Genomic DNA, 16,281 nt, shown 5'->3' with positions numbered 1-16,281 from the left:
GCCTTCCAGGGAGGACACGCGGTCCCATCCTGTCAGGGTGTCTGCGACCAGCAAAGGCACCGCGGTGTCTCTGCTGAGCCCCGAGGCTGTGCCGGTCTGGGTCTCGTCTCCTTGCCAACTGGGAGGACCCGCCCTGGACCAGGCTTTGCAGGCTCTGTGGGCGCGCAGGGCACCGTGGGTGCAGGCCAGGCTCCGCTGGTGCATGGCGGGGGCTGGGGACCACGGCTCCGACCGGGCCCGTGTCGTGGATCCGGCTCGGGGGAGGGCGGGGGCTCCAGGTGAATTGTGTGACTAGTACGGGTGTCTGCTTCATATATAATTTCACCTCGTAAATTGGCAGAGGCGAAAAGCAGTCCTGTTACTATTTATTTTGTACAAGAAACAGGAGCTTCTCATGGGAAATATGCTAAGTTAGTTCAAGAGTTTCAGAAGTCGATATTTTAATTCAAGCCAAGACATTTTGAGGGACGTGCTCCAGGGCTGGGGACAAGCTGAGTGCAGGTTACCCTTGGCTGGGGCTCTGAGTCCTCGGCGTAGAAAAGCTCTTCCAGAGGCACAGGGCCCTGGGCTGTCTGCTGGGGAGCCTTTAAAAATGCCGAGGCCTGGGCCTCGCCCTAGAGCAAAGGAGTCAAATCTCTGAGGGCAGGCCTGGGCATCCACATTTTTATTTATTTATTTATTTATTTAGTCTTTTTGCCTTTTCTAGGGCTGCTCCCACAGCATGTGGAGGTTCCCAGGCTAGGGGTTTAATCGGAGCTGCAGCTGCCGGCCTACACCAGAGCCACAGCAACACGGGATCCGAGCCGCATCGCGACCTACACCACAGCTCACAGCAACGCCAAATCCTTAACCCACTGAGCAAGGGCAGGGATCGAACCCGCAACCTCATGGTTCCTAGTCGGATTCGTTAACCACTGCGCTACGGCAGGAACTCCCCATATTTTTATTTTATTTTATTTTGCTATTTCATCTCATTTTGGCTGTGCCCACGGCATGCAGAAATTCCAGGGCTAGGGATTGAACCCGAGTCACAGCCGTGACTACCCCAAGTCCTTAACCACCAGGCCACCGGGGAACTCTGAGCAATCCGTATTTTTAAAACATCACCAGGGTGGCTGCAGAGAACCACTGCCCTGACCTTCGTGGTTGCTGCAAAGTCAGAATCCCACTGTTTGGGTGCCAAGGGTCTCGTGGCTGGGGTTGGTGGGTTTGGGGGTAGGGTGGGTGTTGCTGGGGAGAACTCCCTTGAAATGTGGGTCCAGCCTCCATGGCCAGGCTCAGTGGGGAAGACCCCTCCCGCCTCCCCCCTGGGGCCCTGATCAGGCTTCTCCAGGCTACTGAGACCACATGCAGGGCATGTGACGGGCGGAGAGGAAGGTTATGAAGTGATGAACACAGGCCGGGCCCATCCCCTCTCGACAGCTTCTCTGCGGAGACAAGTGCTCGTTAGTCCCTCTGCAGTATGAGTCATTCCAGCTGTCCCGAAATTAGGCGACACGTGTCCGTGTGCACAGCAGGGAAGCAGTGAATGACACACTCGTCTCGGAGTGGAAAGGCACTGATGGCAGTGCAATCTAAACAGGAAAGGCCGGCCTTCCCGTGGCGGCTCAGCCGGTTAAGAATCCCACCTGTGTTCATGAGGTTGCGGGTTCGATCCCTGGCCTTGCTCAGTGGGTTAAGGATCCGGTGTTGCCGTGAGCTGTGGTGTAGGTCGCAGATGCAGCTCGGATCCTGCGTTGCTGTGGCTGTGGTGCAGGCAGCTCTGATTGGACCCCTAGCCTGGGAACTTCCATTTGCAAAAAGACAATAAATAAGTAAATAAATATAGAAATAATAATAAAGACGGGGCATAGGGGGCCCCGCCGAAGAGAAGCAAGACCCCGCCTGGGAGGGGGAGCAGCCTGCAAATGAGGGCAGAGGTGGGGGCGGCCTTTCTGCTCTCTGGCTTTCGAAGCCAATTAAACTCTGGCTAAATGCTGCTGGTTTTAGGACAGAAAGTCCTTGTGGGAAGAAGGCGTGGGGTGGGGAGGGGGGTGCGTGTGTGCACACGTGAGCACACTTTGGGGCGTCGGCGCAGAACCCCAAAGCTTAGAACTGTCAAGCGAGAGCACCGGAGAGAAGCGGACTGAAACGGCCACTTCCTGCAAAACCACCCCGGATGCTGCTAAAGCCCTCGCCTTGGGCGATGCGGCCCAGTGGGCTTTCCTTGGCTCCTGAGCCTCAGGCGTGGTATGAGCTGAGGACGGTGAGCAGGTCTGTCGCGACTCATTTTGTCGTCTTTGCTCCCTAACCTGTCTTGTTGACGTCAACTCCCAGTAGGTGGCTGGTGAACAATAAATAGATGAGCTTCCTGCTCAGGGACCGTCAAGCCGTCGCCTTCTGAAATGTCTTTGTGTCTAATTAGCTTTCTTATTTTTAGCTTTTAACTGCACGCGTTGGGATACATCATACGAAAGAGATGGCTTAGATCCTGAGACGCGTTTTCGCGGGTCCACGTGGAAGGCAGCGCGCTTTGGAGCAGGTGTTTGCATTTCCACCTGTTTTTGTTGCCAGAGCCGGTGCCGGGTCATCTTGAGGTAGGGATGGGATTAGATCTTTCAACAGCGCCACGCAGAACGTAAGAAGATTTGGCCGAAAGGGCCCAGCTGTGTGCCAGGGCTCCGATCTCTGGGGGGCTGGGAGTTAGTGCTGGTCAACTCAGGTTGGCAATCACCCTCCTGGTGGGCGTGGCCCAGTCCATCTTCACCGTTGGCACATGTGCCCAAAGCCTGGGGCTTTCTAGAATACCTGCTTTGAAGGAAGCCCACTCCTGTTGGGCATTTCCACCACAGGCACCCTCGGGGAGCCGGTGCCCTGCTGGTGAAGGGTGAGGCAGTGGTCGTGCCTCACAGGACAAGGAGCAGAACTTTCCAGTTGCAGGAGTCGGAGAGAGAAAAACGGGCCCTTTATTCATTGACGAAAGACACTTAAGACTAAATCTGCTTCTCTAGACGCTGCTTGGTTTCACCCACAGTATCTAAAATGTAAGGATAAAAATGGCTTAAAACGGAGTTCCCGTCATGGCGCAGTGGTTAACGAATCCGACTAGGAACCATGAGGTTGCGGGTTCGGTCCCTGCCCTTGCTCAGTGGGTTAACGATCCGGCGTTGCCGTGAGCTGTGGTGTAGGTTGCAGACGCGGCTCGGATCCCGCGTTGCTGTGGCTCTGGTGTAGGCCGGTGGCTGCAGCTCCGATTCGACCCCTAGCCTGGGAACCTCCATATGCCGCGGGAGCGGCCCAAGAAATAGCAACAACAACAACAACAACAGCAAAAAAGACAAAAAAAAAAAAAGGCTTAAAACAAGATAATGGAGAAAAAACATCCTGCAAATACACATAAAAACCTTGTGTCCCTCTGCTAATAGCCGGCAAACTTGACCTCAAGCATAAAATCACTAGAAACACGAAGTTACTGGTGACAAAGAGGGTACTTTGATTTACCAGGAAGGTAGAGAGATTCTCAATGTGCATACACTTGACATGACACCGAAGTATAATTTAGAAATGGGCAGAATGAAAATAAGTAGAAAAAAAATCTACAAAAGCATGGACCGGGGAAGGGGGGCGGTTAGAACACATTTCTGGAATTTGTAAACCAGCTGTGCAACACAAGAGCCTGTTACGGTGACTTCGGGCTGTTTCCTTGGGTGGTTGCACATGGGGGCGGGGCATCCAAACATTTTAAGGGTTGCTAGACATAGGTCGGAGGTCACGTTGCTACCCCCGGAGCCAAAGCTTCCCAGGGGCCCCTGTTGAGGTGGGGGTGCATAGAGGCCAGGCAGTCAGGGCAGGTGGTTGTGGCCAAGGACTGGCTCACAGTGAGTCCACGGGGGTCAGGTCCCCCGTCTACCATCCCCCGATTATAACCGGGATAGACAAACTTGGCAGCTGGGTCATCGTGGGCATGACATGTGGGAGCCTCTGGATGTGCCCCTGACCTTGGTCAGGGGAGTAAATAGAACACACTGCCCCCACCCCCGGTTGGGGGGCGGGCATCGCTTCTACACCGGAGGATCTGAAGGATGCAGGGGTGGCGGGCTCCATACCAAGATTTAGTTCATATCCACTACATTTTTTTTAGGGCCACACCTGCAGCATAAGGAGGTGCCCAGGCTAGGGGTCAAATCGGCTGCAGCTGCCGGCTACACCCCAGCCACAGCAACACAGGATCCGAGGCGCATCTGTGACCTATGCTGCAGCTCAGGGCAATGCCAGATCCTTAACCCACTAAGCAAGGCCAGGGATCAAATCTGCATCCTCATGGATCCTAGTCGGGTTCATAACCCGCTAAGCGGAAACTCCCAGTTTATGTTTAATTGACCGATCTGGCCCCTGAAGAGGGCGGGGGCATCCTGAAGACCCCAGCTGTCCCCCGGGTGCGGCTCTTTGCTGAGCAGAGGAGCGCGGCCTCGGGCACTCGTCTTCCCGAGTCCGCAGGTTGCGCTGTCCTGTGTCGCGGAGGAAGCGGTCTGCATAATCACACGGGCTGCAGAACAGGAGGCATTTCTGCTTTGTCTCACGGCTATGACACCTCAGGTCCACCAGGTCCCAAGAGGTCTGGGTGACCCAGACATCCCAAAGAACGCCACGGTGTTCCACCAGCCGATGACGCCCCGCTACCTGCGTAATAAGCAAGAAGGCTCTCGGGGGAGTCCCCGTGAGGCGCCTGAACTCCAGCGGGTGGGAGAGAAACCCCAGGAAGATGCCGAGGACAGGGGCAGCAATGCCGTTCTGAGGGGGGCCCTGACCAGGAGCAGCCCCGGTCCTGCCTTTTGCATCCGCACCATGCAGAGGGGCAGACAGTGCCCCGTGGATCCTGGAGGCAGCACGTCTCACACCTGGGAAGACCCCCAGCCTATGCAGGGCTATCAATGCGAAGGTCCGTCCCCGCGTCCCCACGAGTCAGCCTAGAGCGGGAGAGGGTGGGGCCGAGAGGGAGCAGAGCGCTGAGGCTCAAGCCTTCCAGCAGGTGGGTGCTTGTGAGATCAGAGGATCAGCCGTGGGACCCCTGCTGTGCAGTGTTTGTGGCCAGGCCCTACGGCAGAGCCACAGTGCGGGCCCTGAGATTCTGGACCAAAGCCTGGCCATCTGCAGCAGAGGATTCTGTGCCTTTTGAGACACAGCTGCTCATGTGCATCCAGGCCCCGGGGGCGATGCAGGACCTGATCCCTCACCCTGAGGGAGCTGGATTCCATCACGTGTGCGAGGTGACACACGGCGTTGTGAGGCTGTGGGGCTCAGAAATATCCCATAATTGATGGAGATGTGCACCTGGGACCAGCAGAAGGGGCAGCAGCCGGCCAGCAGCCTGCCTGTCGCCCAGCGCCCCCGGCTCACACCCACGGAGGACGGAGGCCCCTCCCGGTGGGCAGGCGCGGCGGAGGCGTGGGGGAGGCCCGTCCAGCCCAGATGGCACGTCCGCCACAGCCGCGCTCAGGTTGTTCTAAAGAGGGAGGAGGGACAGTCCTCCCCCCACACACACCCCAGCAGAGCTTGGGGCCCACCCGGACCTCCGCTTAGCGTGGAAGGAGAAGCAGCCCCAGGGTAGAAAGAAGATACTTGAATTCCCGGGCGAGGAGAAGGACGCGGCCAGCTGGACGGAGGTGTGGAGGGGTGAGGGGAGCTGGGCCCGGGAGGTGAGAGGAGGCAGGGGCGCGCAGGCAGCGGGGGGCTCTCTGAGCAGACAAGGAGCATCACCAAGGAGGAAGCAGCCATCAGCTGGCGCAGGACCACCCTGGCCAAGCCAGACCTGTGGGCAGTTCTCGCTCAGGGCTCTGCCCTGGGGACCAAGGCTGCGCTCCAGTCTTCAGGGCCACTCCGTGCTACCCCTTGGCCTCCTCCTTCTCTGCCCCTCGTTCCAGAGCCATGCGTCGCGTTTCCAGCCGTGTCCCCTGGAGCTCTGTGGTCCTTGGGGGGCGGACCAGCCTCCCCTGGGTCATAGGGACAGTTTTACTACGTGAGCGACCAAGGCCACCAAGGACGACCCTCTTTCCACCTCTGATGGGGGATCCCTCACGGGCCTCCTGCCAGCCCCTCAGGCGTGAGGGTTACACCGCTTGGACCCCCAGGGACCGTCGGGGGCTCTGTTCATGCTAAGTCAGGCTCACGCAGCAGCCAGCTTCTCAGCACCACCAGCTACCAGGGCAGAGGAAGAACTGCCCTCGGGGGCGGGGGGTGGGGAGGGTCACGTTTGGGAATTAAATGCTCCAAGCCCAGAAGGGACAGGTGTCACCCGCTCTCACAATGGGTTGGCCGAACAGTCGGGGGCCAGCCGTGCCAAGGCCACATGTGCTTAGAAGAGGCAAGCATTGGGAAGAGTTGATAGGCAATGCTGGGGACAGTCACAGAGCACCAGAGGAACAGGGCTTTTAGGGACTCCGGGGAGCAGAGGCCTTACAAGCCTGCTTATGAAGCGTCAGGGCCCGAGGTTGAGCCCGCAGAGCCCAGAGCCCGCGCGCCAAGGCGGGGGTGAGCACACAGGGTTTCACGGCCCAGCTCCCGCGCTAGCTCATGTTGGCTGCACACAGGACCTGGTGACTCGGCTCTTGGGGTTGGGTCGGCCCTGGCACACACCTGGTCGGACACCTGACGGCCCTTTGGGGTCCTGGCTTGGGGAATTTTGTTCCCACTTAATTGCGGAGCCCTGGACGTGCTGAGCCTCCATTGCTCCCCACGCTGCACGCGCAAGTGACTGGGGAGCTCTGGAGGAGAGCTGACCTGTCCTGGAGCGTGTCATGGACACCGTCCGTTTGTCTCCAAACTGCAAGTTCTCCAGGGGTTTCAGGTCTTGATCAAACCCCGAGCCTCACCCCGCCCCCCGCCGCGTCCTGGGCACCTGGATGCTTTCCTGGAATTTCACATACATTTGAGGCATCGATTTGTCATTTCCCCGACTTGGTATTCTGGAGACATCCACTTTTCATTTCATGCTGCAGTTTCTAAAAAGGAACTTAGCGGTAACTTGGGTTTTTACTCATTTCTCTTCCCCTTCAACACCCGGTGATTGGGTCTGCGATGGCCTGTGCCGAGGCGGTGACGCAGGACCACGCCGTCTGAGGTCATGCTGTCACCCTTCTGCTGGGGTCCAGGTGGCACACCCTCGATCACCTGCAGAGGTGAGACCTCCTCAGTGGGGGCTCGCTCCTGGTCCTCGGAGGTCCGGGTGCCAGCAGGACCGGGGTCCCCAGGGCCCCCAGCTCTGAGCCTAGCGGATGCGCTGTGGGAAGTTGCTTGGCCTCTGCGGGTGTCCCTGACTTTGTCAGGAGAACAGTGTTGGCTCTTTGCTGAGCTGAGCAAGAGCCGGTGAAATGGTAGGATTCTCGAATTTGCCTAAGGACACATAACGTTGTAAGAGGGAAGTGTAAATGCACCGTGACGGCTGCGGAGGCTGGGGGATGGGTGGGCAGGAGGCACGGATTACGTTATCCTGTCAATTTGGGGGACACACGCAAAGCCCCTTCATGAGAAGCGTAGAAAAACCATAAAACAAAATCACAAGGAAGCCTGCTTTGCTCTGGCCTCTCTGGGGAAGGACAGACGGACAGTGAACTGTGGGCAGACTCTTGGCATCTAACCCTGGCTCGGCTGCAGGTGGCAAGGGAGCTTGAGTGGGTAACTTCTCTGGACCTCGGCCCCTTTGTCATCTTATTAAGCGGAGGGGAAACGAGGCCTCCCAGATGTTGGGAGATGTGAGCGGATGGAGCTTCCTGGTGGCGGAGCTGGATAAGGGTTGTGCCTCTCTGCCCTGTGCCCCCACCTCCCCGGCCCTCCACACCCTGCCCGGCCGCCCTGGGCCACCCTCCTCCCTGCTGCCCGCAGGCTGCCCCCTTGCCAGGCTGGCCACCTGACATGCAGAGCCTGCCCTGTGGATCCTTGTGCCACATTAAATGTGACAGCGAAGCAAAGGGACCCACTGACAACCAGCGTCGTGAGGAACTGGGGGGGTGGGGGGCCCCCGGGGAGTCCCCGCTGAGGAGGCCCCAGGGCACCGCCTGTCCCTCCCCGGGTCCTTCGGAGGCTCAGCGCTGAGAGGCCCTCTGTGCAGCAAAAGATCCGGGTTTTATTAAAACAGAAAAAAGAAAACACAACGCGGGGCCTCAGGCTTTCAGACCCCGGCTTGCAGGTCCCATGAGCCCCCAGCCCCTTGGCTGTGGGGATGGGACCCCTGCAGTGCGGGAGGGCCCCTGTGTTTGGAGGCACAGGAGACCCTGCAGCCGAAAGAAGCACAGCAAAGGCAAAAGGGGGTCTCCTGACATTTGGCGATGGGTGGTCAACTGGACGTGGCACGTGCACAGGGCGGCGGGCAAAGCCCTGACCAGGGGCCGGCAGCCTGGCCTGGTCTCCACGGCGTCTCTCTTTGGGACCCGGTGTCCTCCACCGTCCGATGACCTCTGCCAGCTCTGAACTCGTGCTTTTGTGACCAAAATCGAACCTGCTACTCTTTCACCCAGAAGGCGTCCCGCCATCTCTGACTCTTCCTTGGCTCCTGTTCAGCAGCTGCCAGCTTGGCCTCCCCCGCCCACGGCAGCCCTGGTTCCTGCCCTCGCACCCTCAGTCCGAGGCTCTGCTCTGAGGCCGCTGACCGCCACCTTCTGGCCACTCAGACTGTCCAGCGCCGTCCCCCACCAGATCCTCAGTCCCTGGGCCCTCCCCTTTCACCCACCCGGGGCCCGCCCCCACCTCCCTGGCCCGCGCCTGCCCCACCTCCCCCGCCCTGCCAATCCTGGCAAGACTGCCTGTGCTCGAGGCCCATTCCGTCTGCCAGCTTCCCTGGGTCCCTGGATGTTGCTCTCCGTCCTGCCACCGAGGCCTCGCCCACCTGCCCCTCCTCAAGGATGGCACGCGGTGTCAAGGCCCCCCCCCTCCCTTTCCTGGCTTCTCACTCTGCTTAGTTGCTTCCTGGAATTCCACCCACCCCGCGCAAGCGGCGCTGCTGGTCGGGGCCCCAGGGAATCCACCACACAGACGTGTCACTGTCGCTGGTTCCCCAGCCCTTGGGCACATGTGCTGGATGAAGGGGTGACACCAGTTTCTACCAGCTGGGTTTGAAGGCATGACTCCAGGCGCCAGGAGGCATCTTCACGGGTGTGGCTCCGAGGGGGGAGCCTGTTGAGATGAAGCGTTTTTACTACTGTGAGTCGAAGTCAGCTACAGCCTGAAACAGACAACTTGAGCCAAGGCATGGTTTTTTCTGCCTCAAAGTCACTGTGACTGAGGACCCCACGTGGGTCCCGCTCATACCGGTGGTGACAAGTGACACCAGTCAGGCGCCAGGAGACATCTTCACGGGTGTGGCTTCAAGGCTGGGGTTCTGAAGGTCAGGCTCGCACAGGTGGTGACGGCTGATGTCCCTGAGGGGGTGACGGGCCCGGAAGGAACCGGCTCAGGAGACCGCGACCCTGCCGCAGTGGCCGCACTCTGTCCAGCGCTGCCCCTGCTCTCACACGAACTTGACGGCTCTTCTGAGTCTAAAGATGAGAAATGCAGTCCCGAAAACATGCAGATGGTAGAGGAGGCGCTGTGCTCGTCAGGGCGGACACAGCACACGCCCAACACACGGACAGGCACGGACAGGCACGGACACGTGGACACACACACACACCCCCCAACACCCACAGAGACGTGGACACACACACAGAGACACACCAACACACACAGAGACACACTGACACACACACAGACACACCAACACACACAGAGACACACTGACACACCAACACACACTGACACACACACAGACACACCAACACACACAGAGACACACTGACACACACACAGACACACCAACACACACAGAGACACACTGACACACACACACACACCCCAACACCTGCAGAGACGTGGACACACACACAGAGACACAGAGACACACCAACACACACAGAGACACACTGACACACACACAGACACACCAACACACTCAGAGACACATTGACACACACACAGACACACCAACACACACACACAAAGACACACCAACTCCCACACAGATACATACAAACACACACAGACACATGGACACACACACAGACACACCCACGTGGACACACACACACCCACACACACCCACAGACATATACACAGACACACACGCACAGACACACCCCCACCCCCATGCGGGTGATCTGCTCTCCCGTCCCCATCAGCACTTCTTTCTCACTTTTGAACAGGGGCCCGTGTGTTCATTTGGCTCTGGGTGCCTATGGGAGAAACGGAAGCCTGGCAGACCCGGGGCGGACCCTGGACGCCAGGCTGCTGAGGCTCTCTGGGGACACTCCAGGTGACACACTGTGTGGGCCACGTCCAGCAGCCCCTGCACACCCAAGGCCAGCCTCCAGGCCACCCTCCGCAATCCTGTCCCTGGACCTCCAGCCACACTGCCATGTGGCCCTACCTCTGCGGGTTTCTCTCTTACTGGAGGTGTGGGTGCCGGGTCACAGGTTACAGCTCACAGTAAGAGGAGCAGAGACACAGCATTTGCAAACTTTCACTGCAATTTGGCGGTGTGGGTTTATGCGTTATCAAATCTAACAAAACAAATTAGGACTTGTATTTCTTTCCAGTGTTTTTTCTCTAGTAATTTATTTTCATTGAATTTTACCAGCTGGCCATTGGAGTTGGGGGGGGGGGTCTGTTTTTTCCTTTCTTTCTCTTTTGGTTGCCCTGCGGCACACGGAGTGCCCGGGCCAGGGATTGGACCCGAGCAGCAGTTGCGACCTACGCCTCAGCGGTTGTAACACCAGGTCCCTAACCCACCAAGCGAGCGGGGAATCGAACCTGCGTCCCAGCGCTCCGGAGAGGCCATCGACCCCATTGCGCCACGGTGGGAGCCCTCAGGTTTTGACTTTGAAAAGGCTCTTAGGGCAGGTTTCCAGGGCCAAGCTTTCCTTCCTTTGCCACAGGAGGGCGGGAGTCCTGGCTCGCTCACCAGCCCCGTCACAAGCTTGCATTTCAATCACCCTGGGCATCTTTTTGGTGGCTCTGAATAGGACAATCTCACTGACACAAATTCATGAAAGGCAAAGACGCATTTCCATATGAATGCGAGCAGGCGGCACCGCAGCTGGCTCTTTGCAGAAGGAAATTATCTCAGCTAATGCTGAGCATGTTTCAAGCAAACTGCTTTAAAGAATAGTGTGCGCACGCTTCCTTTTCTCAAGGTGTGGACTCTCCGCCTGAAAGGCGCTGTTGGCTGTCCCTCTGCAGGCTCGGGGGTGAGCCCTCTCTTCCTCTGCAGGTTGCGGGAGATCTTCTTCTAATGGTTTTAGTCCCCTGAGCTGGGGCAAAACAACAGTCACCTCCGAGAAAGCGTCCTGTTGCTGAGCCACAAGAGAGGCGCGATCCTTTGTGTAAAGGTGCAGAAGTGACCTGGGCGACCTCACCTGGGCCTCTGACAAGCTCAGAACTGCGCTGGGAGGCAGGAGATGCGGGGTCCAGATTTCATTAGAAAAAATGCTCTCTGGGCATCACTGAATGGCCAAGGCTCTCCGTCACATCCACCCTTGTTGATGCAGCTTAGCATCGAAAGAAGGGGGGGGGGCTGTGTGGTAGCGAGGGGGCCGCAGCCTGCGGGGTGCAGCACAGCCACGGGGATCCTAATCCCAGGGGCTTGGTGCCAAGGGTGGTGGGGGGGAGACAGAAGGACAAGCTCAGGGAGGGGGGGGCCGGCCAGGCACAAGGAACAAAGAGGGACAGAGTGGGAGGGACGGAGGGACAGAAGCGGCAGGAGACAGTGTGTGCGGACCGCGTGGCATCCACTTAGTGTCACGGGGATTCTAACTGCAGCAGAAGCGACTTTCGAAGTGCGTAACTTTTCAAAAAAGTTTTTAAATCTTTTGTGGCCGCCCTGGCAGCATGTGGTGATCCCAGGCCAGGGACTGAATCTGAGCCACAGCTGTGGCAACGCCAGCTCCTTTAACCCACTGCCCTGGGCCAGGGACTGAACCCACACCTCTGCAGCCAGCCCAGCTTCTGCAATCGGATTCCTAACCCACTGTGCCACAGCAAGAGCTCCAGTAACCTCCTCTGTTAATAAAAAAGCAAGCCTCCTCCTGAGGACCCCCAGCGTGCCTGGCGTGCAGCGCCCATGTCCTGGGCGGGACCAGGGACACGCTGACCACGGCCCGGGGGCAGCCCTCCTCCTGGCACACGGGTGGGTGTTACCACAGGGCGCTCCGTCTAAGGTGTGTGCCACGTGCACTTAGAAGACGCTGTTCTGAGAAGGAGACGGACAGCCCGCCCTGCCTCTGCAGTCCAAGCGCAGCCCTGCTCCAGGCCCGTGACACTTTGCTTTCGAGGGCGAATATTCTGGGATGCTCCTTCAACTGCGTGATTTACAAACAGCCGGATGCTGTGTTTGCGGGGCCTGGGCTCCTTCTGCATGCCCTCGGGGACTGTCCCCTGCAGGGTGAGCCTCCCCTCTGCTGGAAATGCTCTCCACTTGCAGCACCAGACTGTCTGACCCTGAGCAAACTGAGAACACACGGATCTCTTTGCAAGTTTTCTGTTTTGGACGTAATGGAAATGTGATCAGAAATAACCAAGATTCTGCTTGAGGTTTTTTTTGGTTTTTTCAAATTTTATTTCAAAGGGCAGGAAATATTTTGTGAGACGACAACCAAGAAAACAAGTGGCCTGAGAACAATCAGAGTTTGTCTTAATAAATAACAGGATGCCTCTTCTGTTTCTTAAGCTTCTGCAACACATTTCACGTTTTAATAAATAAATCCACTCCAGCGCTGCGGAGCCAAGAACAGGCTCAGGTCTACGCGTGGCACGGGGGGCGGGCGGCGGGGACAGAGGGCTGGGCTGGGGACCGGCCACTCCCAGCCCCAGGCCCGGCCTCAGCGCATCCTCCCCGGACCCCGAATGGGGCCAGTGGTGGCGTGGCCCCTGGGGATCGGTGGCGGCCGTTCAGTCCTCCCGTCCGTCGATGGCCTTGCCCCCACTCACTTGGACGTTTCCAGGGGGGGCGCAGAGCAGGAGGAAGTGCTGGGACATCGTTTGGGTGGTGGGACGGGTCTGGGTTCCGTCTTGGTTCTGATGCAGGTGTCAGGTGGGTCCCCAGGGAGGCGGGGCTCTGTGGCCCGAAACCCCCCACCTGCAGCATCCCGACCGCCCCTTTGGCTCCGTGTGCTCTGACAGCCTGCGTTGAAATACCTGAGAGAGACCGAGGCACCCGGGCGCCGCACCCAGGTCCCGGCTGCCATCGCTCGCGCCTTGGAGCAGCCGCCTGGCGCCCTGGAGGGGCCTGCGCGTCGGGGGCTCGGTGGGCGGGCGGCAGCCTGCGCTGCCCACCAGCTTCCCCAGCACTGCCCCGGGCCCCAGGGCATGGCCAGAATCGTACCAGGAATTCTCAAGGTGGCTTTTGTGTCTGTTCCAGGTGAATGTGCAAAAGGCAAGGGGAAATCATTCTTTTCAACACAGGATCCTTTATTCGAACTTTTCCTTGAAAGACCGTGTGTGGAGGGCAGGCCCAGCCTCCCTCCACGGGCTCGAGTGGCTAGTGCTCCTTAAACCTGGAAGAGGAGGAAACAGCAGCTGGTCACCTTGTGCTGATGCCCAGAGCCCGGGGTGCCTCGGGCTCCCCAGGGGACAGAGCGGGGGCGGGGGGGCCAGGCCAAGCCCTGAGCTGCTGACTTTGCCGGAAGCCGCGGCTCAGAGGAGCAGAGGAGGCAGCATCCCTCGCGCCTCTTCACGGCACGTTAAGGGGAGATGGACCTGGATTGCGTCCACCCCAGGCGTTTATTGGGAAAGAAAAAATGGGCGTGGATGAGCCACGCAGTGACAGGGACCCGAGCGAGGTTTTGGCTCCTTTTAGGGCGAGCCGGTCTGGCAGGCAGACACGCTGGGCTGCGGGGACGCTGGGGGCACTCACGGAATTTGGTCTCCCGTCGCCGACCCCGGGCAGCACAGCTCCTTGTGTATGAGGCGGACCAGGAACTGCACCCAAAACAAAGACAAGGCCACTGTCACCACCGGGAGACCCTGCACGGACACTGTGCTGTCCCCGGGGAGGTGCTGGAGCCCGCCATGCCCCTGGGGGCCCACCCGGCTTGGCGCTCAAGTGCATAGTGGGCGGGGTGGGGGGGCTGCCCCGTGGAGGTGCCTCTTCTTCAGAACGCGAAGGACTTCAGAGCCTCAGCAGAGGAGCAGCGGGGGCCTCACGGGCACTGCCATCCCGAGGGCCTGGTCCCAGGGCAGGGGTGCCTTGAAGCCAGTCCAATCATAAAATGCCCACATGGGGAAGTGAGTAAGGACACGGTCACAGGGACACTGGGGGAGGCTGGAGCGCTGCACGGGTGACTCTGGAGGGCAGGCGAGCTGTCACCAGCCATCGGCATGGACAGCCTGCAGAGCCATCCTTGGGCAGCCCTGGTCCACGGGCAAGCTTCTGGGAGAGCACGGCCAGGCCTCCCCAGAGCCCGCTGCTGGTCCGTGGCCTTGGCCTTGGTCTCGAGGTAAATGAATCGGCAGCTCCTGCCCATGGCTTAGAGGGCGGAGTCAGCTCATGCGTCCTGACCAGCGCGGCCGCATCGCCCCAGCTGAGCTGCGTGCAGCGGGGACCTAGGTTTTCCCCGAGCGTGGCAGCCCCTCCAGAACGGTGCCCCCATAGCGAGCTGTGCCCAGGTTTCGACAGGGGCTCCTGAGGGAAACTCTGGCTCAGGTGGTCCTGCTTCCTGGAAAGCTGTGGGCGCCCCCGGGCCCGAGGCCCGAGGCGGGGGGTGTTGCCGGAGAGCTTCAAGGGGCTGCTTTAACACCACCCGCAGCCACACGGTGCCATCCTGCGGCCGGGGCGCTGCAAGGCAGGGTGCTGAAGGTTCAGGAGGAGCCCCCGGGTCCCCTACGATGGCTCTGTCCCAAAGCCAGCGTGTGGGGACTCGGCAGGTGCTACAGGCCAGGCTGCCGGCGACTGTCGCGTTCCGGTTCAATAATCTGCTCTCGGGAGTCCGAACCTCCAGCGCCCGCCGCCTGCTGAGCCCTCGACAAGAATCCCACCCAGTGGGACCAGCACAGAACCATTCTCTGGCGGAAGGAGGGAAGGACACGGCGAGTGCTCCCAGAGGGCTGGGCTGCCCTGTGTGCAGCCCCGACAACGCTGGAGGTCAGACACCAGCTCCTCAGACGTGACACGTGGCTGTCCCTGGGCAGTGCCCTCCCAGGAGCCTGCCCGGGGGGGCTGCAGCCCCGAGTGATGGGAGGTGTGGACGGAGGGGCAGGCTCGGGGCTCTGTGCTCGCCCCGAGGTGCGGTCACGGTCCCCGGGCGCCGTCACGGTCCCCAGGTGAGGTCACAGCCCAGTTGGTCTTGAGGTCCCCACGTGACCTGCTGGGCTCACCGAGGTCCAGCCTTGGAAGGAGGGGAAACTGGTCCACTGAGACGCCAAGAGGTGGTGTCTCTGGTCTTTTGGGCTGAAAAGACTGGTCCTGGTGGCCGCCTGGCCTCCCCAGTCCTGCAGCCTCACGGTGGCTGTCTGCCTGCTGTCTATCTTCCCCCTCGTCCTTTCTGGGTTCTGGCATTTCGGGTGTGTTTCCTGTCAATAACGGAGTCAGTCCGGAGTTCCAGGCCAGGCCAAGTCCGCCGGTGACTGGAGAGTCGGTCCATCCGCTGTCTGCTGGGCCCTTTCCCGCGGCGTTGGCGTTGTAGTGGCTGCTTTGGTTCTCAGCTCTTTTCCTTCAACAGTGGGTTCTCCCTGGACCCCCGTGGGCTGTGCCAGGCCATCCGCCCCGTCTGTTCCCTGACACTCTCGTCTTTCTCTCTGCAGCTGCATCCAGACGACTTCCTTGTATCTGTACCTCACCAGCTCTTTTTTCCGTCTGTTCTTTTCTCACGAACACAGTTCCTTCTGTGACATCTTTAGTCATATTAACTGTGTTTGTTTTCATGGTTTACCGGATAACCTTTTTTCCTGCAGTGTGTGTGTGGGGGTCCATTAGAACCGTGCCTGTCGCCCCCTTCCGCGCAGGCCATTTCCTAACCACCTCCTGCCTTGGGGCTGAGCTCCCCTTCAGCTGGGCTTGGCTGTGGGGATGAGCTTCTACCTACTCAGATGGTTTGGGATTTGGCATCTGCCTAACAACCAGCTGTGGCCCCGGTCCGGGACCAATGTTGCCCTGTGTTTTGATACGTGTGTAATATCTACTCTGAAAATTAAAGCTTACAGGAGGCAGGTCTGTGGCTAAAGAGTCTCAAGGCAGTTTCTCCCTAATCTGGTGAGCATGCTGGTGGCACAGGTCCCGCTTCT

The 16,281-nt window shown here is 59.2% G+C and overlaps 1 protein-coding gene across 1 annotated transcript in view; it reads right to left on the bottom strand.

The window, feature by feature from the left end:
* Positions 1–13,449: 13,449 nt before the first annotated feature.
* The window catches only part of SLC37A1 (solute carrier family 37 member 1), a 55,333-nt gene continuing 52,501 nt past the window's right edge, over positions 13,450–16,281 (bottom strand). Inside the window, exons 20-21 of the mRNA XM_047797280.1 lie at positions 13,916–13,980; positions 13,450–13,556 (exon numbers count right to left, since the gene is read on the bottom strand). Of these exons, the coding sequence (XP_047653236.1) occupies positions 13,541–13,556; positions 13,916–13,980 (81 nt within the window). The 3' untranslated portion in view covers positions 13,450–13,540. The remainder of the gene's footprint in view (positions 13,557–13,915; positions 13,981–16,281) is intronic.

This window comes from Phacochoerus africanus, chromosome 1 (genome assembly GCF_016906955.1).
Source record: "Phacochoerus africanus isolate WHEZ1 chromosome 1, ROS_Pafr_v1, whole genome shotgun sequence".
In the NCBI taxonomy this organism is placed as follows: domain Eukaryota; kingdom Metazoa; phylum Chordata; class Mammalia; order Artiodactyla; family Suidae; genus Phacochoerus; species Phacochoerus africanus.
The sequence above is the reverse complement of the archived record's forward strand: the minus strand, read 5'-3'. Positions and strand labels throughout refer to the sequence as shown.